At 36.1% G+C, this 23,718-nt stretch overlaps 1 protein-coding gene and 1 non-coding gene across 3 annotated transcripts; both read right to left on the bottom strand.

Moving 5' to 3' along the window:
* Nucleotides 1-10,176: 10,176 nt before the first annotated feature.
* On the bottom strand, nt 10,177-10,249 carry Trnav-aac (transfer RNA valine (anticodon AAC)). The gene has a single exon. It is a non-coding gene; the product is annotated as a tRNA-Val (tRNA).
* A 1,746-nt stretch (nt 10,250-11,995) lies between these two features.
* Nucleotides 11,996-23,718, bottom strand: LOC112043232 (organic cation transporter 1). 2 transcript variants are annotated; one of them, XM_024078552.2, is made up of 12 exons: nt 22,699-23,718; nt 19,896-20,083; nt 17,423-17,513; nt 17,117-17,221; nt 16,491-16,594; nt 15,805-15,998; nt 15,331-15,451; nt 14,701-14,836; nt 13,795-14,374; nt 13,578-13,709; nt 13,302-13,483; nt 11,996-12,576 (listed from the first exon to the last, which is right to left on the bottom strand). In XM_024078552.2, exons 1-12 carry the CDS (start codon nt 22,825-22,827, stop codon nt 12,397-12,399), a joined length of 2,142 nt encoding a protein of 713 aa, XP_023934320.1. In that variant the 5' UTR covers nt 22,828-23,718; the 3' UTR covers nt 11,996-12,396. The 2 variants fall into 2 exon arrangements, with proteins under 2 accessions (XP_023934320.1, XP_023934321.1); XM_024078553.2 differs by lacking the exons at nt 19,896-20,083; nt 22,699-23,718 and adding an exon at nt 19,339-19,825.

Genomic DNA, 23,718 nt, shown 5'->3' with positions numbered 1-23,718 from the left:
TCGCATTAGATCTTTGATCATATACTTTGACAGAAAAGTAACGTCTAGCGAGGCAGGTCCTCTACAATAATTGGTCTGAGTGACTTACGGATCTGAGACCTCAGTCACTCAGCGGACGATGGAGCGAGCTATGCTTTGAGTTTCTCTGCGTGATCGAATCCGCATAAGAACCAAAGTCACTGATATAGCTCAGTGAGTCGCAAAGTTGAAGTGGCAATGGGCAGGTCACGTTCGAAGAGATGATGGACGTTCGGGTTCCAAAGTGCTGGAATGGCAGCGCAGTGTTGGTCTCGCTCGGAACTTGTACTTGAAAATTCCATGCAAGAGGCCTTTGTCCAGCAGTGGACGTCCATCGGCTGGTAATGATGATCTATATAAATACAGTACGTACAGTTTAGTCGGGAGGTCTACGATAGTAAACCTACATGGAGCTGATTATTTGAGGTGTTCAGCTTTTTACTCGTCATTATCGTGATCATGATCAAAATCATTATCATTATCAAGATTTTTGTCATCAATATCACTATAATATCAGCCGAAGGATGTCCATATCAGGGCATAGGTAGGTCTTTTAGGGACTTTCAGTAGGAAGTCTCTATAGAACTACGGCCTCCGTGGCGCAGTGGTATGCGCGGTGGATTTACAAAATGAAAGTCCTGGGTTCGATCCCCGGCTGGGCCAATTGAGATTATCTTAATTGGTCCAGGTCTGGCCGCCGTGGCTAGTTACCACACTACCGGCAAAGACGCACCGCCAAGCGATTTAGCGTTCCGGTACGATGTCGTGTAGAAACCAAAAGGGGTGTGGATTTTCATCCTCCTCCTAACAAGTTAGCCCGCTTTCATCTTAGATTGCATCATCACTTACCATCAGGTGAGATTGTAGTCAATGGCTAACTTGTAAAGAATAAAAAAAAAAAGTTTGGCGACAAAACAAGTCGAAAGGAACAAAAGACTAACTTAGGTTTTTCTGACATTATTATCCTCAAGCGGTAGAATTACTTCAACCGACTTACACAAAATCTTGACAAATTATGTGTCTAAGCCCTCAAACTTTATCTATTGGTGAAAACAGCACGAAAATTCGTTCAATAGTTTTTAGTTATTCGTGAACAGAAAGACAGACATATGCAGCGGATGACTTTGTTTTATAAGAAGACGATATTTACATAAATAAATTCCATTATTAATCTTTTACATTGATTAATTATATATCAAACGTATCAGAATGCACAAAGGCCTTCAAAAGTCATCTGCTTCGTTAAATCCAGAAATTTATTAACACTTTATTTAGTCACAAAATATGACAGAAATGCATTTGTTCGTAAACATGAATTTATAGGTTGTAAGCTTTAGAGCGTTACCCCATTAGTGCGTTGCGCTGAGTTGCAACGACGCACTGTCGACGCTCCGTCGTTTTGCGTCGGTTTCACCCGCGTAGTTCTCGTGAATAAAATATAGCTTATGACTCTCACAAATAACTTGGCTTTCTAGTGGTAAAATAATTTCTAAAATCGGTTTGGTTAGTCCAGAGATTATCCTCTACTGTTGTAGGTGGTAATCTTTGAATCAACAAGCTTTACCTGTTTAAAATATTATCATAGATTATGACATGTAAAACGTTACAACAAAGCTCTGTTGCTACTATGCAGTGTTTCGCTTCTTTCGATCCATAGTTGACCGAGTTCGTGCGTCGTCCTTAAATACTGCGACATGGCAACGCCTTAAATAATGCGACGTCGTGCGACATCGCAACGCAGATGTGGCATACAATGCATTGTATCGTGTTACCGTGCGTTGCGTTGCGACGACGCACTAATGAGGCATCTCCTTTATACTTGCCGAATACCGCATCCCTACTACACAGCCGTGTGGGCTACGTGACACACTTTCGCTGGGCCGGTACGCTGTAGTACCATTTGAATACCTACCTTAAAGAAATTATATCAGTTTCATCGCAAGGATTTGCTGTTTGCATAGGCAAATAACTGTCTTGTATTTCTGCATTATATATCTGATAGATAGGCCTTTGTGTTCTAGATAGATCTAGAATAATATTTTAAATGCGACTGTTTGTTTGTTCGTTTAATTATACTTTCACACCTAAACTTCTCAAGTTATTTTAAAAATTCTTTCACCAATAGAAAGATGCTTTAATAGCAAGTAACATCACTCACATTTTATTCCTGTATTCTTGCTGGGACAGAAACTACGCGGAAGTAATCGCGTTTTTTAAAACTGCCAACCTTTTGTAACTGTTTTTTTAAATATTTATTTAGCAAAAATGTCCTACAATCACAATAGTAAAGTCAATGGCAAGTTATAAATATCGTTAAATCCTAAAATATGACAGAAATGCATTGAAATTCATTAAAAATGGGTTGTTCATTGTCGTTGTTGTATCGTAAAGACAGAAGATTTTTTAATCTGTCTTGTCTGTGTAATACCAAAAATTTTGTTAGGTTAGTAGATAGATTTTTAAATTACTGAATTCCAAAATTTTAAATGTTGTTTAAATTTTTTAAGAAAATGTCTTCCGTTTTTTCGTTAATTTCATTAAAAAATAACCGATTTTCAATTTCAATTTTGATATTTTTTTTATATTTCTTAATTTAAAATCATAATAGGTGAAGAGGAGGGTGAGTACTTAATCTAAAAAGCTTTATTAATTAAATTATTGATAGTTTTAATAAAAGTATTAGGATAACACACGTCCAGCGAAGTATAAAAGATGGCATTAGACCGCAAAGACCTCATTCGCGAAAGTGAGAGTGCTGTGTTGCGTAACTTGCACTAAGTCATGACGCCCTGGTACCGCGACCTCACGTTCCAGTATGCAAAATTGTATCGTATTACCTTAACAAAAAGGTTTATATTTACTTGTTTAAAGTGTAGCGGCTACATTATAATGTAGTATTAGTGATTCTGCTTGGTTAGGGTTATGTTTTTATGGTACCATCGCGTAGGACTTCGATGACTCGATGGTCCGTGGGTGGTATGAAGGTTTAACGACATTTAGGTGTTATAAACATCAATATTCCGTTAAACCCAATAGAATTATGGTCGAATCAATATTTCTTAGAAGATAATAACCAACAATGTGTTGAAATTTAATTTTGATAATTTAATACACAAGAAACCTCAATTATAAAATAACTGTCGTATAGTCTTAGTAGAATAATTCTATCAAACATAAACAGAATATTTAACATAGCAAACGTAGTGCAGGTACATAGGTATCTTCAAGAATGTGATTTAAATCACACCATGTCAACCATATAGGTACCATTAGCATTCTTAGACACCAATTCATGTTTTTTCAAGACTTGTTTGACAATTAATTCACGTTTCTTCAAGTTTGTTATCTCATATCGATTTGAAACCTTATAATATTAGGAATGTCTAATTAAAGATTGTTAATGATCTTTAAGCGCTTATGGTTACACCTGTTCTCCTGATACTCAGCAGCCAATAGAATTAAAAGAAGAAGAATAGAATTAAAAAGGAACGTATTTTCTCCATAATCTGTTCAGACTTGAGCTAAAACCTGAAATAGACAGAAGTAGTAGTAGCTATAGTATCAAAGAACGAACCCGAAAGGTTATTTATATCAAAATATGCTAGCAAGGCATGCGCCGGAAAGAATAAAGTCTTCATCTTCAGCTAAATTCATTTAGGTCTGTAATGCATAAAAAAGATGAAGAAGTAGCAATCCTTCTTGCACTCTTTACCAGTTTTAGTATTAAGAAAAAAACTAAACAAGCCCTTTGTCTGAGGATAGATAGATAGATATACTTTATTTGCACACCACAAAGACAAATACAAGTGAAATAAAAACATATTAAGAAGAGATCAGCATACAAAAGGCGGCCTTATCGCTAAGTAGTGATTTCTTCCAGGCAACCTTCGGTTTAGGAAAACTTAAGGACATCAGCAGGTGGCGTAAAACAAAAATAACCATAGTATTAGTAATACACATACATACAAATAATTTACATCCTAATACATAAACAATATCACACAAATACCTACAATAATGAATGAGGATAACGTAGGATAGAGAACAAGAGTAGAGCATATTTCTGGAAAATGTGCTTTATGACTTCAAGTTTTGTTAAAGACGAAGGCCTAAAACCTTGGTCTTTAGCAGACGTATTAAGAGCTCTTGCCTTGTACTTGTACCATTAAGTAGTTCCATCAACTACTATAAATGATCTTTTATCCTAGGACATTGGACACTAGACACACAATCCCACAGGATTGAGCTGCATAGGTTACCAACTCACCAACTCACCAGGAGTACATAACAGAGATGACAACGTTTAGTCACTGCGACTTAGCGATGAGACAGTGATTACCATACAATCATTATGGTAATACAAATTAGTTGGCCAATACAAGAACTAGTAACCTATGAACCGTATTGTGAGTAACCTTGGTGCTATTTGGGCTGTTGTCCTAGAATAAGGTAAAGCAGACACCTATTTTTTCTAAATCCAATCAAATTATAATACGATTACCTGATGGCTAATGAATTTAACTCAAAAATATAGTCATAGAATCGCTATAACGCTTCAACAATACAAACCTATTTATTAATAACTAGCGGACGCCCGCGACTTCGTCCGCGTAAATTTCGATGTCAACTTTACTACTACCCCTACCCTACCCTACCCCTACCCTACCCTACCCCTCCCCTACCCCTACCCTACCCTACCCCTACCCCCACCCTACCCTACCCCAAACCTACCTCTACCCTACCCCTACCTTACCTACACCCTAACCCCATCCTACCCCTACTCTCCCCGTACTCTATCCCTTTCCTAGCGTCAGGCGTCATATAGCGGAATTTCTGCGTCTTTTAAAAATTTTGTATTATCTCTGAAACTATTTAAGTAATTAACATACTGTAAAGGGCAAATCTTATCTCCATAATATCCTTGTGATTATTAAATAATTTATTTTAATAAGGATTAAAGTTTAGTTGTTTAAATAATGACGTAAACCTAAGTATATAAAATTAATAATTTTTAAAACACAAAAGGTACTATATCTGCTAATATATAGAAGATAGATATATGGCGTCGCGGACTTTTTTGTAGAACGTTTAAAGATACATAAAGCCTCCATACATTAATTTCAATTTTACACAATAGTTAAGGCAGCGCATGCGAATAAGTCTGTTTAAGAGGAGTTCAGTCCGACCTGTATGACAAAAACTGTGATAACTCGGCTAATATATATGATACCAATATAAAATATAGCCTATAGCACTCCCCGATAGTGTGGCATTCTACTGGTGAAAGAATTTTTAAAATCGGACCAGTAGTTCCGAAGATTACCCCATTTAAAAAATGTGACAAACTTACAAACTTACAAACTTTACCTCTTTATAATATTAGTATAGATTACAGATTTCCACGCGGCAAACTGCCTTAGAAGAATATATAGGTACATAAATTTTGAGGACATTAAAACTTGACATAACCTGTATTGACATGGACAGAGTTTCATTCTGTAACACATTAAGAAGAGAACTTAGGAAATTTCAATTTATGGGAATGCAGATGGAAGGTTTTACTTTGTAATAAAGACCGTTATTTGAAGTAATGTATGAAATAAAATATAATAAATGTATTTACTTACTATAACATTACAAATAACATTACAGAAAACATTTTCTTAAATGTACGTATTTCGGATACATTAGCAAAGAGCAGCAGCTAGTTAATGAAAATACAAAACAATCGCATAATAATTATTACATAAAACCATAATGAAGTTATCAAATAGCACGCACACATGAAAACTGTGACCCAAAACCGTAACTAAAAAGATGCAAACAATCTTCGAAGTTTGAAAACAGGGCCGCACTGATGGCTCACATGTCAATATATTATATAATATGGCAGACAGGTGTTTACTGACATAAGAGTTTAATTGAAACTATAAAAAAACAGGGGCTATAGAAATTAAATTATATAATTAAAGTTAAGTTTGTTTTAAACGTAACATTCGATTTTTTTCCTCTATTTAATCAATGAACTAAACATACTCGTATGCGCAGAAATATTCAGGAGCGTGTACATGTTATATAGCGTGCATATATTATATATTAGAGATGGGCCGAGTACTCGGTTGATACTCGGTACTCGGCATACTCGGCAGATTTTTTGATACTCGTACTCGGCCGAATAACTCGGTCGGTGAATGCCGAGTATACCTTGTTTAAGAAAAGCATTATTTAGGTACATATAATTAAAACAACAGCGTTAATCAAAAAGTATTTATTAGTAATTTAGGAAATCTTTGAAAATCTCAATTAAATTTAAATAAAATTAAAATGAAAGATTTAAAAGAGCAACTGTTGAGTTTTCCGTCGCTCTTCTCAACAGGAGACTGCGCCTTCTGAGCTGGTGGTAGAGTCACTACAAATAGTCAAACTTGACGTTTCAAAAGTGCTTGTAAACTAAGCCTACTTGAAAAAACAATTTTGGATTGAATTAATACTTGTTTACGCGCGCGAAATGGGAATTTGATTGAACCGAGTTACTCGGCCGAGTACTCGGTTGAAAAAAAATTGAACCGAGTAAAACTCGGTACTCGTTACTCGGCAAAAGTGTTACTCGGCGCATCTCTATTATATATTATATTTCGTATATAGGTATCGAAAACAAGCAAAATTAATTTTAGTAAGTATGTCTTATTCGTAGACACTTTACAAGCCTAGTGTGTAATATTGTTGCTATGTTAAACTAACTTAGGTACACTTTCTGTTTAGATATGAGGTTAGCTTTACGAAAGGACTTTAAAAATTGAAAACATCCTACTATTTTAACCACAGAAATCAGTTTCAGTGATCAAATTAATTTGACTGAAAGTTCAAGTTATATTCGTGCATAGCATTCAAACAGATCGAAAGTAAAAAGAAAACCCTTAATCATCGGCATAACACATATTTTATTATTTATTAATGATTTCTAAGAGACCTAGCAAGTGTAAAGCTAATGAATTGCATCTAACTCTCCATCTAACGCTAATATTCTATCAAAATCTGTTTGGAAAAATTAAGTCTGAAAAGAAAATTATATAACAAAAAAAGAAACTAAGCCTTTAAAAAACGAAAATAAATCATTTATCTCCTAAATAAAATATGCGCATACAAATAATGATTAGGTATAACAAATACATTTAAATTTTAAAAATATTTAAATTTATATAGATTACATCAGGCGCCGGCCCTTTCTATTTCTATTAGTAGCAGGGCCTGCCCTATTTTAGGGATTGCAACATACGGGCACACACTTGCCGTGGCGTATATATTATGTGGTACGTTCGTATGTGTGCGTAGATAATATTAGAGCGATGGGCTAGAACGTTTTTTATTGACTGTGCGGATCGGTAGACAAATTGTTAACAATAAAAAAATAATGCAGATTTCAGCTAATCAATTTTGACTGCCTCTGTGGAATAATTGAGGTTCCGATTTTGAGACCTGGCTTTAAAATATTGGGCATATTTTTGGAACATTTTTTTAGGTTTATAAGGAGCATAGCTTGCTCCGGACAGCACGTTAAACCGTCGGTCCCAGAATTTTTAACAAGCTCACTCGTATATTGAGCTTCACTTGTAACTATGTAAGAAAATTTTGGAATCTTAATTTGACCCACTTCCCGATCTTCGATTAGGATGAAATTTTGCACACGCTCTGAGTTCTGATGACAATACATGGCTAGCTGAAAACGTCATTACAAATCCAAGATGGCGTAGAACAATATTTGTACAACTGATTACTATCAAGTAAATTTTTCGTGAGTACCATGAGTGCATCTCGATGAGACGATCAACTTTTTTATTTAGGAAAATTCTCGATTCTGGTAGCTAAATGGAAAGTTACCAGGAAGCCTGCTGAAGCGACTCACGAAAAATTAACTTGATAGTGATCAGTTGAACAAATATTGTTCTACAGATCCCTGACCAATACTTTTACCTCTTCCAAGAAAGCGCATCGTCAGCGATCTCACCTGTCAAGGGCTAACTTGACAAAAAGTATATTTTGTATTTAACAGACGTATTTCTATAGATTTAATAAATCCCTTGGGAGTGTATGCAGTTTTTTACTTGTAAAGTAGTAGTATTCAAGAAAAACACTGAATAGAGCAATATAATCCGCTAACATGTCGGTAACAAGCTCGTGAGAAAATATCATTACAGAGTATAATCCCACCAGTGCGTGGCCCTTTTACATACCGACTACAATACTTTACACGTTAGCTGATATTATTAACAATACTTAATGTAAATAACGTAATTAATTATAAATAAACTATTGTTTTGAATTGTTGAGTTTGCTGGCGTCGAGAATACAAGTAATTGTGCGTATTTGTAATATTATTAAACCGAGAGAATGTTCTACGGATCCTGGACTAAATACCTACCTATTGAAAATTTTGAAAAACCCGCGGATGTCATGAAATTATTAATTACACTCTCGAAAAGTCTCTCTCAGTGCGCTTTCATTTGAGATTATTCTTCCCCACTTTCACCCCCACAACTTTTAAACAGCTCAACCGATTTTCAGCAAACATGTCTAAGAACACTCGCGCATAAGTACCTATCATACAAAAAAAAATCGCTTCATCCGTTCGGGAGTTATGGTGACCGACTGACAAACACACAAGTCAAACTTATAACACCTCTCATTCATTTCGAATCCGGTCCGGGGCATGCACCTCCAACTTTTTAGTTATGTACGTTTTAAGAAATTTAATACCACATCTCAAACGGTGAAGAAAAAACATCGTGAGGAAACTTGCATACCTGAGAATTTCCTTAATTCTCTACGTGTGTGAAGTCTGAATTTTTATTGGGCCAGCGTGGGCAGCGTGGTGGACTATTGGCCTAACTCCTCTGATTCTAAGAGGAGACTCTTGCTCAACAGTGAGCCGAAAAGTGATGAGTTGCAAAAAAGTTTCTTGTACATTGTATTCAGTTTGTAGGATATAAATAGGTATAGCTCAGGCTTTTGTTACGCTATATGGAAAATCGCCACTCTGCAATTACTGTCTACCTGCTTATGTGCGTATTTTATACATAATCTTGTATTATGTGACATAAAGTGCATATTATCAAACATTACTCGAGTGCTCTGCTCGCCTGGTGGTCTTGTTACACAATAATAATAACAATTTGTAATTATAATTGGTTTTTTTTTCCATAGTAACTAGAGTGGTGCTTTAACTAACTGATTAATGTAATTACACCGATTTAACGCAATTTATTAGTATAGACATGGCATCACATGCCTATTATAATAATAGAGACATACAACAAATTAGAGCCTTTAAGTGCATTTATTATAGAAGGAGGTGGTAGAACTGAATTTCTTAGAACTTTGCACTGTCCCTCAATTACTTAATTAGTACACATTAAACAGTTAAAAATCTCCATTTTTATTTTCTAAATAATAAATAAATAGATCTAAAAAAAATAAACATTTGCCCCCTTTAGCAAATCTCCAATCTGAAAATACCTATAGTACCTACTTAATAAGTCAAACTTACAAATTCTGTGCTAGCGCCATCTAGCTGTAAGTAGCAGAATTAAATGTACTTAGTCATGTTTAGAATTTATTTTATTATTTCTGATTGTGTAAGTGCCACAGGCTTATTAATGGGACCTCAGTGGCATCATCCGAGGGTTTGGGCAGAAGCATCGTTATTTATTACTTACTTATGTAAAGCGCCCTCTTGTAAAGAATAGGTTTTTTGTTTGTTTTATCGTGTTATGTTGGACGAGGAGAAAAGCTTGTTTCGAAGTAGTTACAGAAAATAATTATAGATGGCGCTATTACAACATAATTACAATCGTTTGAAAAATGATGGTAAAATGCGTGAGCATGCAACAGCAGCTGCTGTCGAGTAATGTGTTAGTAACATTTTTATTTTTTTCAGTAAGTCAGTTTAATTTTCAGAAAGTAAGGAAAATTAAAAGAAATAAAATAGTACTAATGCGCTTTTTGATTAACTTAAACTACACAGTAACTAACTCCTTGGAAGTCTCAGGTCTAGATAATTAGGTATTTACCAAAAATAATATATTGTAGTTTAATTAGAAGATGTGTGAGAAAAAAATATCAACAACTGAAATTAAAGAAATAAAGTAGAAAAAAAAGGTATGTTTCCGCCCGGGATCGAACCGGGGGCCTTCTGCGTGTTAGGCAGATGTGATAACCGCTACACCACGGAAACGATGGCAATAAGTGTGAAAATATTTATTACTACTTACATTTGTTTTATTGATGTTGTCCATGGATAAAAAATATAAAAATAGGGGGATTGCTGCTAACCTGTCATCTTTTAGGCCTAGTTCGGGCTACTTCAGTATTTTAGTCGAGTACGAAAAGTTTTTGGACCGCCCAAAAATTGTTCGTACTCGACTAAAATACTAAAGTAGTCTGTACGGCCTATTAGAGCAGACCCTTTGAGGTGTTGAGTGTGCATATTATCTGGACCGCATTATGTTAACAGTTTTGAACTCAAAAAAGCATGAAGAAACAAAAAGATATTAAAAAGGTTTTTTTTATATACACCACCACTGCATGAATAATTCAAATAGGTACTACCTACACAATGAGAGGCACGGTTTGAGTTCATTATACGAAAAATAACACAAATATCTATAATGAGTAATAAAATTAAAAATATTGTAGGAAAAGTAAAGTAGTCTGAGACGGATATGACGTCGCTCGACCTTGAGTTTCCGTAACAGTGGGAGTTAGACAGGGGGAGCGATCGGCGATATAAGGCACTCGCCCTACGATAGGCTTCAGCGGTCTCGTGGCGTTCGAGCCATCCTATACTCTTGATGTGTAATCCTTCATGGGTTATTTGGGAAAGGTTACTTGGGATAGCCGGGGAGAATAGCTTGAGCAGTGAAGGTGAGTGTAGGCTAGTCCTTTTAAGTCCCCTCCTTGTCTCAAACCTGCACCTGGAGTCACAAGCCGCTGGGCTTGATCAAGGTATTTTCTGCTATTCTAGGGTTCTGTTTTACATAGTGATTTGATTTGTTGTCCTGACAAAATATTGTAAATCATAACCTTTTTTCAACATTGGTTTTCTTATACTTAAAATCCACTTCTGAGTTGTTGCTAACTATATTTTATTAGGTACCTAGGTATCTATCTCTTATTTAACTGCAAAGCGGCCTCAAAAGAGGAATCAGGCGCGCATTACATGCCCTTCCTTCTCCTCACCTGGATACTCCTCTAGACTACTTCTCTTTGTGTGTGGCGATGTTTGTGAACCGCATCGATGCATTTGTGGCTCAGCCGTTGAGGCCAATAGTCATCATGCCTTATGTTGCGTTCGTTGTTCGGGGAGATTCCCACGTCACCACGCCCTGAATGACGTTATTCGCTAGGCCCTTATCTCCGCTAACGTCCCCTGCGTTGTGCCACCGGATGGAAGGCGCCCGGATGGGATTACCCTTGTTCTGTGGCGAGAGAGCAAATGCCTTTTATGGGACGCGACATGCGTAAGCACGTTTGCTCCTAGCCATCTTACCCGGACATCCCCCGAAGCAGGGGCTGCTGCGGATTTTTCCGATGCCAGGAAAAAAATCAAATACGCCCTACTATTGGACCGGTACCTCTTCGTGCCCGTATCGGTGGAGACTTCCGGTTGCTGGGGCAGGGACACGAGAGAGTTCTTGGTGGACATAGGTCGGCGCCTAAGGGACAGGGGCCAATATACGCGTGCTGGCGAGTACCTACCTGGCTCAAATGTCAATACCTACAAAGAGACAACGCCGCCAGCCTAATGGGCACCTTCGGGCCAGGTGCTTTTAGAGGCGGGCTTTTTGACGAGGCGAAAGCTGGTCTTTGACTCTGAATATTATATATTTAGCGATTTCATTAGAAATATTATATTAATTAACGGAATATTGCAATCTAGTATCGACCTATTATTAATAATGAAAATAATGAGAAAAACGTATCATTGATAAGTGTTTATTTTTAAAATAATATTACAAAAATAATACTGATTTTACCTATACATTTTGTTAAACAATTAACAAACATTATAATATCCACAATTATTTACCTAATTAAAAGAAAGTTTCCTATTCAACTACTATAGAAATTACTCACTCAAAAATCCATAAGTTCTCAATAACTCATATCACTAATTAAGTTTTGATAAAACCTTTCATACCCGCAAAATATGCACATCAAAATTTAATTAATTAATTTAGTGATAATGTAACCTTACTTTATCTAAAATAACGTTCAAATATCTTAATTTTTAGATGTATGTATTTTTAGATGAAAACTTAAGTATAGCGCCGAGTTTTTAATAAATGCCACATAATGATATTTATCTCATTACACATAAGCTTAATCCTTTGTCCTTTCTACACAGCTTAACAATTTGAAATTTCTTCCGAAAACCTCCCCGTCTTCGAGAGTTTGTGGTAACGGCTGGTTCAGGGTTTCGGGTAAGAAGAGTGACGTCACTCCTGACATCACGCTTAGCACTCCCATGATTATGAGAGGAAGATATTTAGATATGGATGCCTGGAAGTAACAAAAAAATAAGGTATAATTTAGCAGATAAAGAGTGGTTAGATCACTTAAAGAAGTTGTCAAGTTTGAGATGTACTTGTTGTTGGTTATTTTCTTCCTACGTCGCAAATAAAAACTTACGTTTTGTTTCAGTATTTTAAATAAATTTAATTTTCTATTTCAGTAGCTAGAAACTATGCCTTACCTACTTACATGTTTAAGCTTAATTTGAAGAAAAGTTATTAATATCACATTTAATGCTTACTTTCTGTAACATCTACTGACTCATCATCCATTTCAAATCGTTGTTTAAGTTACAAAATAACATCATCATCATCATCATCATCATCATCATCATCATCATCATCATCATCATCATCATCATCATCATCATCATCATTATCATCATCATCATCATCATCATCATCATATCAGCCGATGGACGTCCACTGCAGGACATAGGCCTTTTGTAGGACTTCCAAACATCACGATCCTGGGCCGCTTGCATCTAGCGAATCCCTGCAACTCGCTTGATGTTGTCAGTCCATCTGATGAGGAGTCGACCAACACTGCGCTTTCTAGTGCGGGGTCGCCATTCCAGCACCTTGGGACCCTAACCTCCATCAGCTCTTCGAACTATGTGCCCTACTCTGTGCACTTCAGCTTCTCGACTCGTATATACACAAAATAGCATAGTCAATGCTATTGATTCACAATGAAGAACTGTGTCAACTTACCAATGCTACTATATATGGCACAGTTAGCAAACCAATACCAGCTATGACGGAAGAAGCACCCATTGCTTGTGCTCTCACCACTGTTGGAAGCAATTCACCGATCTGTACGTAGAACACTGCAAAAGAGGCCGCAGCGCATAATCTTCCTAGCATAGCTAAGGAAACTACTACCCAAGGCCATGCTGAAATCAAAATACATTTTCCTTTAGATGTAACTGTAATAAAATATTGTATAGAGATTGGATTAGAAAATATAAAGTGAAATACGAAGATTACCTTCAGGGACTAATGCACAGCAAAGACACGCTAATCCTCCAATGTTCATGAATATACACAACACCCAACGTCTGCCATACCGTTCCATGCACTGCCATGCTATGAAATATGATGGAATTTCCACTGCACCACCTAAGGTTAAAATTGCATTTTTACTGACGACAAAGTACATGTATTTGAAGACCTGTCTATTATGTAGATAAATTATAAATCTTACCAATAAAGAAGGCTAAGAAATCATCAACTCCTAAATTCGGCGAATTATAACTTAAACTATTATAGACTACTCCTAATGCTACCCAGTTAAAGGTAAGTATAAAAAACTTCTTTCTTATATTTGGATATCTGAACATCTCGAATGGCGATGCTCTACAATCTTCTTCTGAGTTTTGATCATCTAATTTCCTTTCTTCTAGAATACCTTCGTTTTCTTTTAAACTCTTAATTTTATTGACTAATTGGATAGACTTTCTTTTAAGCGATTTCGGAAAGGAACATTCTGTTTGTGATTTTTTTGAATCTTTTTGATTTAATCTAATAACTTCCTCTTTGAGACTTTCTACATCTCCTGGGGATCTAGATTTTTTAACTAAATCCCCTATTTCTAACGCTCTTGGTTCAAAATTTTCTTTATTTTCAATATCATTTTCAGTATTTTGTCGTGATTCAGGTTTCGAGAAAGACGTATTATTAGGTATTATATCCACAACATCTTCTCTTTCTTGAAATGGTACTTGTCCGTTTTCTGCTGGCATTATTGCAAACTCCGCCTCAGCTTCTTCGTCTTTGATTTTTTTCTGTAAAATAATTTTGATTAATTATTATTAAGAATTCGAAAGTCATTCTTCTTCTTTGTCGTTACAGTCTTGACAGAGTGGTCGTGGTCGTTATTTGATTGTGGTGGCAAGCCTTCTCTATCCGTCGTTATTCTTCCCGTATCTCCTACCACATTTGTGGAGCGAGTCATGGAGAGCGGATTTTACTTGGTCAGTCCAGCGCATTGGCGACCACGCCCTCCTGTGCCTTCCATCTTTCCTTGGACCACAAGTAGCTCTATGGACATGTCATCTCGTGTGATATTTCCATAGCTTTAGAAATAACATTTTCTAATATGGATACTTACATGCAATTCTAAAAGAAATCCATGAGTTAAAATAATGCCGTTTTTCTTAGCGAGGTTCCGAAGAACTTTTTCAGCATCCGCTATATGTCCTCTTCCGACCAACCATCGAGGGGATTCTGGGATAAGCCAGTAATATCTGTAATGGTAAGCTTTTTATTTTATCAGAATACTAGCGGACCCGGTCAAGCTTCGTTTTGACTTTTGTGCACTTCTTCCCTATAGGGATAGGGAAGAAGTACCCTACCCCTATTCATAACCTTCCCCTATCCTACCCTACCCCTATTCGTACCCTACCCCTACCCTACCCGACCAATACTACCCTACCCCTACCTACCCCTACCCTACTCCTAACCTACCCCTAACCTACCCCTACCCTCACCCTACCCTCACCCTACCCTTACCCTACACCTACCCTACCCCTGAAATCATTTTTCTTTTTTTTTAAGATATATTATGCTATTCGGGGCGGAAACAAATCCATCGAATCAAAAACCATGAAATCGGTCCAGCAGATCTCGAGTTATAAGTGTTGTAACAAACCCGACTTTCTTTTATATATATAGATAATACATTCTTAGTAATAATTAAAAATTGTGAACCCAAAATGCACTGTTTGATATGTATACATACCCAAATAATGCAACAAAAGGAATACTGATAGCCATTGATAAGTAGACCCAGTCACGTATCAGGAAAGCTAGAAGGGCTAGCAAGCACATACCGCTTGCAAACAACATGCCCACGACGATACCTGCAATCAATGATGATTTCAATAAACTTCTCAAAATTGTGTTGAATTGTCAGTACAAATTCATACAAATCTAACCTAACCATAACCTCTGAATAGCTATTGTTCATGTTTACTTCTAGAGATTTTCATTTTAATATTCAACAATCACAAATAGGTTTACTTAATTACTCTTTTTGTTTTTATAATTCTCAAACCTAAAGCTTTACTCAATTTACTAGCTCTGAATAGGCAGGTACTGGTAGCATATACGTACAGGAAACATTTTAAAACAAATAATGTAGAAAGTTTAAAACACGTAACATGCACTTAGAATTTTGCTTAGAATTTGTAAACTATTAAATTATCATAATTACCTGTATGCGTTCTCGTAGCTGGGGGCATTAATTCTAACGCCAGTATAAAAGGCTGTTGGTAAAGTGCTGGGAAGAATAGCCCTCCCAAAATCCTCAAAGTAATGTAGCCCCAATAGTTTCCAGGGAATGATGCGAGAATACATAATGGTACCTCGAGAAAGATCATGAGCAATATAGTAGGCCGTCGACCATATCTGAAATTAAAACAAACAACATTGAATAATCGTACATTGTAATAAAGCTTGGATAACTACAATTAAATAAAACGATAGTAGCTTAATGATTAAACTATTAAAAAGTATTTAAAATACATCAACAGACACGAAACTCGACATTTAACATCATCGTCATCATCATATCAGCCGATGGACGTCCACTGCAGGACATAGGCCTTTTGTAGAGAGATCCAAACATCACGATACTGAGCCATCTGCATCCAACGAATCCCTGTGACTCGCTTGATGTCGTCAGTCCACCTGGTGGGGGTCGACCAACACTGCGCTTACTAGTGCGGGGTCGCTATTCCAGCACTTTGGGACCCCAACGTACACCGGCGCTTCGAACTATGTGCCCCGCTCAATGGTTTTGCCACTTCAGCTTCGCAACTCGTTGAGCTATGTCGGTGACTTTGCTTGACTTTGCAATGAAACACACAGAAGCATTAAATTTAAAATTCTCATACTGACCTGTCAGATATCCATCCAAAGAATAGATTACCAACGAGCGAGCCCACCCAGAAGAGAGTAGTGCCAGTTCTTGGCAACCACTCGTTATCACAAACCAAGGAGAACTGAAAGATGGCTGAAATTATTATATTAAAACTTTTTCCAGGATCACCAGTAATTAAATTTGATGACTAGTTTCAAATTATCATGGAATTTTTACATATAAAAAAAAATTAGACAGGTACGATAAACAAAAATAGCCTTTGTCTACAAAATACCATGACGAAAAAATAAGCATGTGGAAATATTAAAAATAATAGTTTTTAATAAATTTTTATCCTTCTTCTGTCATCATCATTGTGAACACACAAGGTTTCACCTGAAAACCAGCGTCACAGCTCGCTGTGACATCGTGCTGAGGTGGATACTTTTTATCCAGATTTTTGTATGTTCTGTTTGTTTATTTTATTTTATTACTTTTGTGTGTGGACAAATAAAGATATTCTATTCTATTTTATCATAATCATCATCATTAACAACCCATATACGGCTCACTATTGAGGACGAGTCTCCTCTCAGAATGAGAGGGGCCTTTGTCCACCACGCTAGCCCAATGCGGATTGCCAGACTCACACATAGAGACTTACTTCTGTAACCAAAGTACTTTTATAATGCTCCGTGCTAAATATCCAGTTTGTGCAAGCGGTAGGTTCTTGTCTGGCTGTCACAACTGCATCTTGAACTCGTTGTATCTGGAATTGTTTAAACATATAAATATCTTCGAACCATCAAAACATTTTGGTTAGCTAAAGTTTTTTACAGAACATTAACCTCTAATAATGGTTTTGAACATAGTGATGCAAACGATTCGATCTACCTAATATTTAAAAAAATCAGGTATATTTTAAAATAATAATGCTATTCAAACACAAATAATGCCATCCAAAACATACCTTTTCATATCTGCTCTCTGCATCGCTCGATAAGATTACGTCTTTAATTTTTAAAAATAACAGCGTACCATTATCCGCATTTGTAAAATTTCTGAAAATTATAAAAATTTCATTTATAACACGTTTGCTTGTTAAGTATCGCTTATTTTACCAATTTTAATATCGTAATGTATCTCATTACGCACATGTGTCGTAATGTAATATAAAACCTTCATCATCTGTCTAATAACGAACGGTACTTTTTTAAATCTTGGCAAAAAGTTTCTATGTTAGAAAAGTGCTCAACATTTCATGAATAAAAATAACAAATAAAATAAAATATAATAAAAAAAACATTTAATTCTTTAATTTTAATAATTTTGACAATAAATGACAACCATAAATGGTTGTCATTTATTTGACAATGACAACCATAAATGGTTGTCATTTATCAGAAACACAAAATATTAATTTACTTTATTAGTAATGCTGGCTGTTTTTGGTGCATTTGTCTAAAAAAACAAACGCTGGTGTACGCACTTCGTTAAGTGCAAAAATTACAAGCGTATCAAAATGTTATCATAAGGAAAACAGGCAAAGATGCAAATTTTTGCAAAGTTTCCTCGCAAATGTATTATAAAACGTCGTATGACATACGTGCGCTTTGATAATTACAGCCTCTGCCTTTTTACTATAACTCTCGCCAAGGCTCGAGCTGCGATATCGTCTCGGCTGTAGTTTTCAACTTACCGGACTTATATCATAAAGTACTATAATATTATTATCTTTAAACCACCTTAATCATTAACTAAATTAGATAAAATGATTGCAGTGGGAAATGTAAACGCAAACGGCCACAGGGAAGATCTCAAATCCAATGGTCGGATCTACATAAAGAAACAGATGCCTGCACCATCTACCGTGCCGTCCAAATGGGCAGGTACCGTACACTATGGAGGAGCATTGTACGTAAAAAGATTACTCAGCATCACTATCACGGTAATGACAATCCTCAGTCATAAGGAACCGACTAAGAAGAGAGAGAATCATTAACAAAAACACTTTCAAATGCTAAACTAAACGAAGCGAAAAATAATGGTTTTGTGTTAGTGTAGGTGTTATTGTATGAATTTGACTTGCGCGAACTTGGCATGTGAAATGTAATTTATTAACGGCATGGCATATTGAAATTCCATTTTCCGAGATCAACAATTTGCACAAAATCATCCTTAATGACTGTGTAACAAAGGCTTATAGCATAGCATTCGTTTGTATTCCATCAAACACCATTAAGTGTGAAGTGCTCTGGCCGTCCGCCAACACGATCGTGACTGTACAAAATCAAAATTCTAAAAGCACGTTCTTGACGGCTTAGTAAACATGTACCGTTCACAATTCTAATTTCGTCCTTGTTCAATTTGGGGCCACTTGAACAATAGATTAGTATTACGCTTCATTAAACGAAATAATAATATTCACATTTTTAAATTTCATTTGGTACTATTAATAACGACTAATAGAGCTAGTCTAGCAGATCTTCTTTTCATTGCTTTAGTTCTATCACTAAACTATTATTCATCATCATTATCATCATATATCAGCCGATGGACGTCCACTGCTGGACATAGGCCTCTTGCATGGACTTTCAAGCAGTCTTCCAACGATCTCGAGCTGACAGCATCCAGGAGGCTCCCTGCAACCTACTTTATGTGCTCGGTCCACTTAGTCAAGGTCCACCAACACTGCGCTTTCCGCTTCGGGGTCGCCATTTCAGCACCTTGGGACCAAAACGTCCATCGCCATTTCAGCTTCGTCACTATTATGCTCACTTAATGCTAAAATATGTATTAATACCAAAACTCTACAATTGCATGGTCGATACATCCATCAACGATTGAATAAACATGATCGAGGAACCATGCAGATAAGATACTTACTTAATACCAAAAAACTCTTTAAGATCAGCTCGCAACACTTGCATGTCTATAGAGTAACTTTTGCACTTTTCAAAGATACCATTTTCTTGTGGCACAGTCTAGTAAGTCTAGCAGATCTCCTTTTCATTGCTTTAGTTCTATCACTAAGCTATTATTCATCATCACCATCATCATCATCATCATCATCATCATCATCATCATCATTGTCAGCCGATGGACGTCCACTGCTGGACATAGGCCTCTTGCATGGACTTCCAAGCGGTCTTCCAACGGTCTCGAGCCGCCAGCATCCAGGAGGCTCCCTGCAACCTGCTTTATGTGCGCGGTCCACCTAGTCGAGGTCCACCAACACTGCGTTTTCCGCTTCGGGGTCGCCATTTCAGCACCTTGGGACCCCAACGTCCATTTGCCATTTCAGCTTAGCCACTCGCTGAGTCATTATTATGCTCACTTAATGCTAAAATATGCATTAATACCAAAACTCTACAATTGCAGGGTCGAGATCGATCAACGATTGAATAAACATGATCGAGGAACCATGCAGATAAGATACTTACTTAATAGCAAAAAACTCTTTAAGATCAGCTCGCAACACTTGCATGTCTAAAGAGTAACTTTTGCACTTTTCAAAGATACCATTATCTTGTGGCACAGTCATATTACGAAGCATGTCATCTGGAAAAGCTAGGCTTTCAAGTTCTATGGGAGGTGCACACCAATGGTCAGGCGTGGCGTTTGTGAAAACCTGGAATCATTGCAAACAAAGCCTTGAATACAAGAAATTATAAATAGACAAGTTTATTGGGTATTTCATCATCAACAACCCATATTCGGCATGAGCATGAGACTCCTCTTAGAATGAGAGGGGGCAGATTTCACACGCAAATAATTAAGAAAATTATCAGTTCCTCACGATGATATTCCTTCACCGTTGGAGACATGTGATATTTAATTTCTTTAAAATGTACATAACTGAAAAATTGGAGATGCATGCCTTAACCGGATTCGAACATATGCCCTCCAAATCGAAGGCAGAGGTCATATCCACTGGGCTGTCACAGCTCATTGGGTATTTATCTACATACAATTAAACAAATCATCGGGCTGAGAATTTTAATTGAAAATTTACTAAGAAGAAATAGAAGAGTAGGTACTCCATGAGCCCGACCCAGGATTCGAACCCAGGATCTCGTAATCTAAAGCCACATATCCACTGGACCAACGAGGGAGTTAAAAACTATATCATCACATATTCTAAAATGAATGGATACTCATAGTTAAATTGAAGCTTCAAGATGACACTCATAAAACGCTAAAGCAATTTCTACATCAAAAGTTCTTTCCGAATATCTTCCTAAGCTGTAACTAGTAAAGTATGAAAGAACCGATAATTTATCAATTCTACGTTTTTTAGTCATAAAATAATTGATCTCACTAAGTTCTGTTTATGAGTCCTGTCACTCGGTAGCATTCGTTTCTAATAATTTTAGCATTGATTAATCACTTAAATTAGTGTTATAATATCGTGGTGTTATCATTTTAATCCCAGCTTCGCTTACGCCTAAAATTTATTTATTCCTCTGGCAAGATTAAGAGATGTAAAGTTACAAACAAAGTACAAGTATTGCTACTTTGCTTATAGTTTGCAAACTCACATTAGTATTTATAACATTTAGATTTAGTATTAGAAAAAATATGATATTGTATTGCGATAAGAATAAACCAATACAACATCATGCGTACTAGCACCGTCAGTTCTTTTGAGTGTTTGTATAAAACCTGTTTGACTACTTTTTTGATAAAGTACTCATTTCGGTGCTCAACTAAATATTCAAACTCTTTATTTATAAGTGTCTTTATGAGCATGTACTTCTTCTAATATATGTATATGCTCCTTGCAAAAACCTCAGTAGGTACCCATCGTATTCATTATCTCATCATCATCATCAGCCGATGGACACTGTTGAACATAGACTTCTTGCGAGGTCTTCCTAATACTACTGTCTCGAGCCGCATGCAACAACTGATTCCTTGTTACTCGATTGATGTCACCTGTCCATCTAGTGAGGGGTCAAACAATATTGCGCTTTCCGTTACAGGTTTAGCATTCTAGCACCTTGTAACTCTATTTTTCATCGGCTCTTCAAACTATGTGCGGTTACTCTTTGCTTTTTATATAACCTTATCATAAGATCTGTTAATGTTTACATCAAATACTTGGGTATTTTATAAATTGTAGGTAAGTATTGATAATTACTATTATGTACTATTATTATGAATTCTATTATTATGCGCTATTACTAAAATAGCTCCGTGACGTTTCAAATGGTAATTTTCTGCATAAGTAGGTCGGAATAAATCGCGTTTGCGTCGGTTAAATAACTACTGTGAAATAATCCACTGTGCTATTACTTATTATGGTTAAAGTTATGCATGTCTAATCCACTAAGTAAGACGTTTCAGTGACTAATGACTGCTTAAGCAAATTGCTACATGACTGCAAACGTCTCGTTCGGAATGTAAAGGGAAATTTGAATCACAATCAGGTAGAGCCATCATTTAACATAACAATAGTTTGGGATTCAATGACAATGACAAATAAACGTGTTTTCCTGTTTATTCTGAAATATTTTTGAAAAATAATGTGGTCGCACAGCCAAGGCACATTGACGACGTCACTCAATGATAACCCCAATTATTAAGTAGCTTTAAATAGATGCTGCGTAAATATACCAAAGCATCGACAATAACAAAAGGCATTGGACAAGTTAATTTAAGTTTTTATATTGATGTTAGTCTGTAATCTAGTACTGATAACTTTCTTTCTCGTATTATTTAAACCTCAAGCAAGCAATTTGTTTTATTAGGAGTAAAAACAATAGCTGGAACTGTTTCATTTAGTTGAGCATTTGCTGACTGCAAGAAAGCTACACAGGGGTGAATAGGACTTAAAAATTTTCACGACCCTCAAGGTTTGATGACATCGAGCGAGTCGCAGGGATTTGCTGGATGCAGGCGGCTCATATTCGTGATGTTTGAAAGTCCCTACAAAAGGAATATGTCCTGCTGTGAACGTCCATCGGCTGATATGATGATGATGATGATTCAGCTTCATACATACGAGTATATACCGTTAATTATTTTGAATTGTAATTTTTATCAATATAGTTTTGAGGAGCATTAACATTTTTAATATTTAACTCCGATGTACCAAAATTTATTTAACGTTTCTTTCTATTCTGTGTATATAAATGTATCTGTGTCTGTAGAATCGTGGCTTCGATGGATATACTTAAAAGTCGTTATTTTAGATGACTTTTGGGGATTATTCAGTAATTTTAACTTGTTATATTGTCTTACCTGTGAGAATACTAAGAATGATGTCGGTATAGCTGCAAGACCACACAGTAGATAAAACAAAAGGATGTGCCAGCAGCCTTTCTTAGTAGCCAGGACGGCTGCCTCGTCCAGTTCTTTGGTCCAAGTCATCCTCACGCTTAGCCTCACCTCTGGGTTTCAATTGACATAGTCCACAAGAGCACAGACATTTCCGTACGTGTATTTTTTTTTAATTTTACGAGTTCATATTCATATTATAAACCACTTGATGAAATGATATTACTGTTCGTTATAGAGTTTTATATGTTAAACATTAATATTATTACTAAAGCACTTGTAGAATCCTTTTGCCATTCCATTCCATTTTTTGAACGATGTTATAACTTTTGTTTTCCTATTCAATAGTACCTACTTCTATAATATATAAGACGATTTAGGTATAGCTATTACTTTGTACAATCGAACAAAATACTCTACGTATGTGAAAAGTTTTCTTTAGGTATGCATCAAACCTTTTATTATTTTTTTCTTTTGAAGAAATATATTTTTACTTGACAGCTTTTTTAAAGCCTTATTCCTTGTTCTGCGCCATTCTTTTCGACACGGTTTTTACAGATCACTGATTCTAAAACGGCGTATTTCTCACTACATCTTAACTAAATGTTTAAACATTATTTATTTACGATTTTGGAGTAGTCGAGTTTAGGAGCAGTAGAGTAGTAATCTATTTGTCCGTCACTACACATTACAATTATCTATCGTCCTTTAACACTTTTACTTACTAACACCAATGCTAAACTAGAATTAATGTTCTGTGCTAAACTCAGATCTATATTTTTGCAGTTTGAACTATTGATACAGTTTTATCAAAATTTTAGCGTTATTTTCACTGTATCATCAATTGATCTACAAGTATTTCAAGCTTGTTGTTGATGGTATAATTATATTTTCCACTATTGTTTACGCGACGAACGTGTTACGGCTTGAAACTTTTCATCGTAAACACGGGCATCTGGTAGTATTTACCGCGTAGTACTAATT

Source organism: Bicyclus anynana, chromosome 2, assembly GCF_947172395.1.
Source record: "Bicyclus anynana chromosome 2, ilBicAnyn1.1, whole genome shotgun sequence".
In the NCBI taxonomy this organism is placed as follows: Eukaryota; Metazoa; Arthropoda; class Insecta; order Lepidoptera; family Nymphalidae; genus Bicyclus; species Bicyclus anynana.
Note: the sequence above shows the minus strand (reverse complement) of the source record. Positions and strands in the feature narration are given on the sequence as shown.

Coding starts and splice junctions, on each gene's coding strand:
- LOC112043232 (XM_024078552.2), bottom strand. CDS start 22,827: ATGACTTGGACCAAAGAACTGGACGAGGCAGCCGTCCTGGCTACTAAG. Junction 13,710..13,794: donor TTTCTTAGCCTTCTTTATTG/GTAAGATTTATA, acceptor TTTTAACCTTAG/GTGGTGCAGTGGAAATTCCA. Junction 12,577..13,301: donor TGCCATATATAGTAGCATTG/GTAAGTTGACAC, acceptor TGTTACTTCCAG/GCATCCATATCTAAATATCT.